The sequence below is a fragment of the Pundamilia nyererei genome, unplaced genomic scaffold (genome assembly GCF_000239375.1).
Source record: "Pundamilia nyererei isolate P.nyererei 1_Seehausen unplaced genomic scaffold, PunNye1.0 scaffold00229, whole genome shotgun sequence".
In the NCBI taxonomy this organism is placed as follows: domain Eukaryota; kingdom Metazoa; phylum Chordata; class Actinopteri; order Cichliformes; family Cichlidae; genus Pundamilia; species Pundamilia nyererei.
Window position 1 is genome coordinate 144,273 of NW_005187630.1, and position 8,770 is coordinate 153,042.

The 8,770-nt window shown below is 41.4% G+C and overlaps 2 protein-coding genes across 4 annotated transcripts in view; one reads left to right on the forward strand and one right to left on the reverse strand.

The window, feature by feature from the left end:
• Window positions 1-2,004, forward strand: part of lsp1a (lymphocyte specific protein 1 a) — a 49,409-nt gene extending 47,405 nt beyond the window's left edge. For all 3 annotated transcript variants that reach the window (XM_005748754.1, XM_005748756.1, XM_005748755.1), the window contains one exon: window positions 1,425-2,004. In XM_005748754.1, coding sequence (XP_005748811.1) covers window positions 1,425-1,447 — 23 coding nt within the window. In that variant the 3' untranslated portion in view covers window positions 1,448-2,004. The remainder of the gene's footprint in view (window positions 1-1,424) is intronic.
• The window catches only part of prr33 (proline rich 33), an 8,906-nt gene extending 2,363 nt beyond the window's left edge, over window positions 1-6,543 (reverse strand). The window contains exons 1-3 of the mRNA XM_005748753.2: window positions 6,324-6,543; window positions 5,913-5,961; window positions 11-1,081 (exon numbers count right to left, since the gene is read on the reverse strand). Coding sequence (XP_005748810.1) covers window positions 11-1,066 — 1,056 coding nt within the window. The 5' untranslated portion in view covers window positions 1,067-1,081; window positions 5,913-5,961; window positions 6,324-6,543. The remainder of the gene's footprint in view (window positions 1-10; window positions 1,082-5,912; window positions 5,962-6,323) is intronic.
• Window positions 6,544-8,770: the final 2,227 nt, after the last annotated feature.

Below are 8,770 nucleotides of genomic sequence, written 5' to 3' on the forward strand. Positions count from 1 at the left end.
CTCTTTTGATTTCGGCAGTTGGCGTGACTCTTTTGATTTCGGCAGTTGGCGTGACTCTTTTGATTTCGGCAGTTGGCGTGACTCTTTTGATTTCAGATATTGATGTGGCTGTGTTGATCTCCAAAGCAGGAACAATGGTGGCATTAATCTCTGCTGTTGGTGTAATGCCTCTCTTAATATCTGAAGTTGGTGTTGTTCTCTGAGTAGCTTGTTTTGTCTCAACTGGTGTCTTACTTTGAGGTAATGTACTACCAATAGCAGTTAATCCAGCTGTGTCATACACTGGTGGCATCCTGGAATTCTCGTAAAAGGATGTGCTTGCAGTGTACATCCTAATTTGAGGGACATCAAACATGGGTTTGGGTGATTTTGAGGGTTCGGTTGCTTTAAATGTTGGACGTGGACTTCTGGGTTTGACCAGTGGGGTCAACACAGTGAGAGGTCTAATCACTGGCTGACCCCCAGCTATTGTAAATGGAGTTGGACCTGGACTTCGAGGTTTTGAAGGTGCGGTTGCTACAGCTGTGTCCAATTCAGCAGCAGATACTGTCACCTCAGAAGCCAACAGCAGCACTTTGGGTGGCCCTGGCTGAGTGACTTGTCCCAGGGCTGCTGAGACTCCTTCAGGGTAAACTGGGTAAGAAACTGTGGTGACATGTTGAGAGTAAGAGTATGAAGGCATTGCCACTGTTGGAGGTGACATCCTAGCTCCTCTGCCATAAGCTGCACGCTGTGGGTATGGCGATGCCACATGCTGATACGGAAGCCTGATGATGAACCTTGGTGGCTGTTGGTTGCTGTAGATGCTCTGTGGTGTGTCTGGAGTGCGAGGTGGGGTGGAGTGGTCACTGTGCTCGAGGTCAGGGCTTGCTTCATTTACAGGGGAGAGGCTGGAGCGGAAAAGTGCGGTAGACTGTGATGCTTGAGCAGAAGCTTTTTTCTTGGCAGTCCTTTTGAGGAGTTTCTGAAGCCGAACGTTGTCCTTTCCAGGCTTGGGAAGCAGGGGTGGGGGGTACTGCTGGGAAAGCAGGCCTGGCTGGGTGACACTACCATAAGCGACAGCCATGAGTGCTTCAGCACCCTAAGGAGAAAAAAGTCACAAGCTGTCAAAAACTAACAAAGATTACAGCTCTGGACCTGTACAATACCAAACTGGTCCAGATGCCAATAAATAAATAAGATTATAATAATGGTTGGTTCCTCGTCTTTAGTTCTGACTGTAAGTCAATCATTGATTTAAATTCTGTCTTTAACATTGGTCATTGAGCTTTTTCTTTCAGAAATGTAACCAGACTCACAGCATTTTATCTTAACTTAACTTAAATTAATGAAGGATTTAGTAAGTTGGTCCTGAAAATGTTTCTGAAAATTGCGCAAATGGGAGTTTGACTGTTTTGCAACAATTTTCTTGTTGTTTTTTGCAGATTTATGTCACAGTGATTACTGAAATGGCGCTGCTCTTCAAGTGGTTTCCATCTTGATCTCACAACAATGTGCTGGTGATACAGACATCTAACACAAGTAACCAGAACCAGAAAAACTTTGTTAATACCTACAGAGAAACTGCTAAATAGAGGTTTCTCAAGATTGTGGAGGTTGTACAATTATACAAGAAAGCATCAGCTCAAGCCCAAAACCATTTGATCATTTAATGTTTATATTTAACCGATTTTCTCTTTCTTTCCATGTTTTCTTGCATTGCATTTCTAGTATTGTGTATATATCTGACTGTAAACTTTGCTATTTGTTTTTCTTCTCCTCTGCAGTTTTTGGTAAATCATAATTCAAGTCTAGTTGATCACTGAATGGTGATGTTTTGTGAAATATTAAATGTATGGGGGAGGGGTCCTATAGAAATCATCTACATTTTAGAAATTGCATAGAAGTGTTGGTTCACCCTTTGACGTGTTACATGTTCTGAACTTAAACCTTTGCTAAAGAACAATCTTGAAAAGATAACCTTTATTATTAGTCCCACACGTGGGAAATTTGTTAGCAATCAAAAGCAAAAGAAGCTGGACTTGGGAGAGATTTGAAACACAGCTGACATCTGCTATCTTAATTTCACATTTACTGCCTCAGTATACACTTCTTCACAAAACCACTAGATGTCTACATAATCTGTTCCACTGTTTAACTTTGATTACAATGCAGCAGCTTGTTCTGCTTGCAGGAAGATAAAGGGGGGCAGTTAAAGTTGGTGTGTATGGGACTGATACTGCAATTCAGAAGACTAATAACATCCAAACTAAATGACATTTTTCACCTTTAATGTCCTGCAATGTTTACCTGTATGTGTTTTTAAGTCATTTTCTTGATTAAATTAAAATCTTTCTTTTTTTTACTTGAGTTGTGTCTTCACTTTAGCTTAGTTTGCTGTTTATTGCAGTTAAATTTGGAACTATCACCTGAGACCGTGAATTCATCTGGAAAGTGTTTAGTAAGAATGCAAATGTGACTCTTTTTGCGACCACAGCAGTCACCCTCCGTTAGCCTTCTGAACAAATATGTAGTATTCAGTTTTTAATTGTTCTTTATTTTTCAGACTTGGAAGCTTCTCCAACGTTGCTCAGTAAAGTCTATAATTGGTAATAACACTACCATATAATTGGTAGTGTTATTACACTACCAATTTCACGTCCCACTTATGCCAAACTCAACACGCCTATAATGCAGGGGAGGGACTATCTGTTTCCAGTCTTGGTAGAAATGGAATCCATGGGATGAGCAACCAATTGGACAGGCAGCAGTATACTGATCCATTACTTATTACCACAAATATATTATCATTATTATTTACATTTTTCATTAAAGGCAATGAACAGCAAAAAATAACCCCTTTAACCAGAGAGCTAGCATGCTTTTACTAGCCACTAACCAGGCACCTATAGTGTACAAAGTATGGTAAAATGATATTGGGTTACTATAGACTACTAAGGTTTCAGTCTGTTTCAGAAATATTTTATTCCCAATTTTAGCAATACAAAGGTATTCCATTGGAGACAGATGGAAAAGATGTGCATTCTTAGCATATGAACAAGGCGTTAGTCTGGCAAGAGTTAAAATACATCAACTTCTCTCGAAAAGTTTTTCCTGTGCCTCAAACACTGATGTCCTGATGGAAGACGGATATTGGCAATTCAGGCTGAAACACCCACCCAAAGAATCAAGCTGAACTCCTCCTGCTCTATGATACCCCTTCACAGCTGATGCTGGAAGCCTGTTTCACAGCCTAATTTTAGTTTGAAGGCAAAGCGGACGCTGGCCAATCACCTGCTTTCTTTTTTTAAGACTCCTGGTTTTTTACAGGCCGCATCACTTTCCTAAATACAATAAATCAGAGAGCTGTGATGCGGATTCTCAGATGGAGTCTCTGCAGGACCAGCTGCCTTAAAGCCATCAGATACAAACTTGGTGTAACAGGAGAAGTGAGTAAGATGAATGTATATAAATGCAAGCTATATTTCTCCATTGACTGCAGCCGCGTAGTCTATTCTTAGTAAACTTACTGACTTACACAGAAATCTTTTCACAAAATTATATCTTTGTCTTAAAGAATTGTCACTTTAGTATTTTTTAGTATTTAGTATCTTTAGTATAAGTATTTTCAGAGTTCAACAGAAAGTCAAAGAAACGGAAAGAAACTGTCAATTTGTGACCTTAAAATCTTATAACTGAATCTGTAGATTCTCAATAGACAATACATTATTTACAGTTTGCTATACATCAATATCAGAGCTAATAATGTCAAGTTTATTATGGCTTTCATTCTACATGTTCAAGATTTAAGGTTATAAAATGTGGGGAGTTGCAATATGATAATTTTCATAGATGGAGGATAATGTGTATTAGTTTTAATTCACCTCACGTTCAGTTATGTAGTGCCAAATTACAACAACAGCCACATAAATGGGCTTAATACTGTAAGGTAAAGACGCTACAGTATTAAGACGCTACAGAGAAAACCCCAACAATCAAATAACCCCCTATGAGCAAACACGTAGTGAGAAGGAAAAACTCCCTTTTAATAGGAAAAAAACTCCAGCAGAACCAGTCTCAGGGATGGGCAACCATCTGCCACGACCAGTTGGGGGGTGGAAGTGAAAGCGGATGAACAAAATAATGAGGTGACAAGGACAAAACACAGACCAAGGGAGATGAAGACGATTGACATGCTTAAGTGAGATATAAACATGGGGACTGAAAAGAGGTGAGTGCAAAAGAAAAGCTTACAGTGATTCACATGACGTATCGCAGCGGTCTGAACAAAAGCTGAAAGGTAAACTGGGAGCTGGTTCCACAGGAGAGGGAAGGGACCCGATGGCTGAAGGCTTTTCCTCCCATTCTACTCTCAGAAACTCAAGAAACCTCAAAGAGCTCTGTTAGGATACTATGGTACTAGAAGGTCTTTAAGATCAGGTGGGACTGATTATTGAGAATTTTGTATTTGAGAAAAAGAATTTTAAAAGAATTTTAAATCCAGTTGTTCAGCCACCAAAGAGAAGCCAATGTGGGAGAAATGTGATCCCTATTTTTAGCCCCTGTTTTTCAGCAATACTCAGACAAGATGTTTCTAATTTTATAGATACTCCAAAGAAAGAAAGAAAGCAGACCTACATATTAGCTGAATATGTGCACTCAAGGAGATATCCTGATCAAAAATTGCTCCCAGGTTCCATAGTGTTGCCGACGACTAAGGTAATACCGTCCAGTGTATTTAGACAACATGTTTCTGTGATTTTTTTTTTTTGATTTTTAAGAACAATTTTGTCTGAATATAGAAAAAGTTATTACATCCAGGCCTTTATTTTATTGTAGTCTAACTAATTGACTTGTGTCATATAGCTTCATGCATAGATATTTCTTGGTAATAGTGATGCTAGAGAACATGTCATGGAGTCACAATAATCCTGTACATTCTCCAATGTCAAAACCAGTAGAATCAATAAATGGCTGATTTTTGGGTATCTCCCTATTATTTAGTGAGATGATTTACTTTGCACGTAGACTTTTCTTTCTTTAAATTTAAGAATTCAACATATTTACCTTGTGTTGGTGTTATTATTTTGAAAAAAAAAAAAGGTTATATTTGCTTTCCCAGTCAGGCCATAAATCATAGTTTGATATTTAATACCAGACAGAAATGGAGGGCAGCTCCATCACATATCCTCTCATGTCTCACCCCACATAAATAAAAGCACACATATAGACGTGTATGTGCAGTTCTGCTGAAGGGTGAAAGTGAATGCAAAGCATCTGACCTTATGACATCACAGCTCCCAGACGCCTGATAGGGCCTGGGAAATATGTTGTCACTGAGAATGTCCAATCACATGACAGCACCACTTAACAGAAATGGATCATGAACCTCAGACTAGGAGATATATTTTCTAATGGACTGTTCTGTAGTTCTTTTTTAATTAATGGAAAATGAGACAGCAGAGTCGAGGTCAGCTTAAAATAAGATGCAGAAATGTTTTTGATAAGAAGTAATAAGAAGGTTCGTGTTACAAATAAAGCAACGCTGACATCATGAAGTCTGCAAAAACGAGTGTTTGATACCCTCAGTTTACTATGTGTGTCACCTCAGTGAAATGTAGGCCAGTGCTGGTTGTGTTTTAGACCTCCCACCCACCCTTGCATGCACACATCTCCCTGTCTGAACCTGCTGCCTGCCTGACACATGAGATGCTCACTGCTCCTTTTAAGGCTTTGGTAGTTTTGGTATTTGGAGTGCCTTCAGGATGCTAGTTCAAAAGAGGAAAGAGTAATAATAGCTGTGTAATAAAGGCCAAGCTGCTCCACAATGCCCTGCTTAAGCAAATGAATCCACCCCAAAAAGTCATTAACCTGAAGTTATGACGATCAATCACAGCAAACAGTGGTTTTTGATGAAAAATGGGAGAGCTTACCAGGTAAAAACTTGTTGCTGATGTTCAAAAGCACTCCAGGCAGGTTCCCCTTAACAGAACAGAGCACAGGTTCAAGCTCATTGTAAAACAGTGAGCAGCTTTATTCTCAAGAACTACACAAAAGAAGATAAGAGTACAGTCAATCTCATTGACCTCATTGCAGAAGAGGACAAATAACCGAGAGGACAGAGTGTGTTTTTGAAGCCAAAACAGTGCGTGATTAGCACCTAGCTCATCCCTGCTGGTGCTTTAATGTTGCACTGAGGACAAGAAAAAGCACCCTGAGCTCCCCAATCACATCAGACACCTTGGTGCCGAGTTGGGGGGGGGTTGATTCTGCCTCACTAACCCTGCGAACAGTGTCCCTACGCTCTATTTGGAGAACAAAAGGCGTAATTATGGTGTGTTTACCTGTGCGACTGCTGCTTGGGGGGCGGCCGGCCGGCTGCTGCCTGCTTGTCCCAGCCCGGAGTGTCAGAGCGGCAGGTTCATGTTGAGCCCAACTCGACCCCCCTTCTGCAAATGGAAGGAACAGGCGCCATGATAATCCAAAAATAAATCCTGAGCCCTGCGAGCTGCTCAGTGACAGCAGCGTAGTTGTGACAGCAAGGCGAGCTGAGGCGAGATGCATCACTGACAGACCACGGCACCTTAGGTTTCACCACCTCAGGGCTCTAAAACTGGGGTCTGAGGGCCTCCCAGGGGTCCTTCAGGGGTGCACCAAAGGTCCAACAGAGGGTTGTGAAGTGTGCTCCCAAGAATAACAAATGCTTAACTTTCTATCAGTCAATTAGCATCCTTGTTGCTTCAAGGGTCCTTATTGATGGGACTTTTAATTTTTTGACATTTTTGAACTGTGTATGGTGAAACTAAATCTAAAAATCAGACCTCATTTTAATTTTCTAGTCAGAAAAAAGAAGTCTCCCAGTGGCTAACCTTAAAGGTTGGCCTTCAAACAGGTTTTATTTAAGCATCCTCTCAGCGCTGTTATCACTCGTCACCACTCTCTGGTCCTGGGTTTTGTGTTGCTTTTTGTTTTTGGTTTCTATTTGGTTTCACTGCTAGTGCTTTTGATGTGTACAATGATGTGAAAAAGTGTTTGCCCCCTCTCAGATTTCCTATTTTTTTGTATGTTTGACTGGACAGTTGGGCAGTAAAGGGCTGCGGGTTGGACTCAACGCAGTGAGCAAAAATGGTGCCCTTGGGTAATTAATTTTAAATCCGGATAGAATTGCAACCAAATAAGCTAGAGGAATAACTTTATTGCATATGAAAATGTAATCACATATGCATTCAACATGTCTCTGGTTGTGGTTTCCTTTGTGCACGCAGCAACAAAAACATCAGGTGTTCATAGCACTTTCTACATTGGAATAAACATCATTATGTTGTCAACAGGAACTGTCATATGGCCGCCATTACCTGCAGAAACCAAAAATGATGTCCTATTTTTTTTCCTTATAGAACCTATCGAAGGTTCACTGCTGCTATTGAAATTCATGTTTGCCTTTCTGTATGGCTCCTAGGACATAGTGTATTTTAATGCACATGCTGTTTTTTGCAAATTGTGCACAATAATATAAGAATTAGTGTATGTCAAAAATGAAATTAGCAAGACACTCTTGTGCATTTACAGTATTGAGGGATATCCCTCTAAAATTTCTGTAACTAGAAAAATGTAATAACAAGAACACAATAAATCCCGTTAGCTCTCTAGACTCCCGTGTCATGTCACCCGGCATGGGTGGCAGCTCCGGCGGCCACAGTCGTGGCAGCTCCGGCGGCTACCGGCGTAGCACTGCAACAAATCCATGACATGCCAGCCAAGCAGAACGTGGACGTGGCCGTGAAGGCTGTGCTGGACATGGACTTTGTTCCTCCAGTGTGCTGACCCCCTGCTTGGGCAGCGCGGGCCCCTCTGGTGTGCTGAGGCCCTCCCACTCAATGAGCTCCTCCACAGGCAGCACGGGCTCCTCCACGGGCAGCATGGGCTCCTTCAGCTCGCTGAGCTCCTCCGGCTCGCCAAGCTCCTCTGCAGGCAGCACGGGCCCCTCCAGCTCACTGGGCTCCTGCAGCTCGCTGAGCTCCTGCTCCTGCCATTTTGACCCAATCTCTTTCTTATGGTGGAGTCATGAACAATGACCTTGACTGAGGCAAGTGAGGCCTGCAGTTCTTCGGATGCTGTTCTGTTTTTTTTTTTTTTTTTAATGACTTCTTAGATGAGTCGTCGCTATGCACTTCAGGTAATTTTGGTTCGTCGGCCACTCCTGGTAAGTTTAAGCTCTGTTCTGTTTTTGCCATTTGTGGATAATGGCTCTCATTGTGGTTCACTGGACTCCCACAGCTTTAGAAATGGCTTTATAACCTTTTTCAGAGAGAGAGATTTAATTTATTTGTTTCTCATTAGTTCCTGAATTTACTTGGACTGGTCCATCTTTAAACAGCAGGACCTAAAGACCTTCACTCAGTCTGTCCTCTTCTATATTAAGTGCTGTGTAGAGAATGTGGCAGTGACCAAAAACCATTCATGTTTTTTCTAACCGATAACTTTGGATGACGAGTTTTATACTATATGACTGATAGCTCCTTACCTGAACAATATGGAAACCAACAGTCAATCTCCGGTCTCACAGAGCTGCCAGGAGGACTGCCATGATTGCCCTTTACAATCAGACTACTTGTGTCATGGTCCTGCGGCCATGACTCAGTGACTTTGTGTTTGTGTTCCTTATTGTTGTTATTCTCTTTATGGGCTGTTTTGGGATGGTTTGTGTTTTGGGATTTTAGATACTGGGTTTTGGGTTTGTGCTCCCTCTATTGGTCCCTGGTGTTAGTGTTCCCCTGTCTCGTCAGGTTAA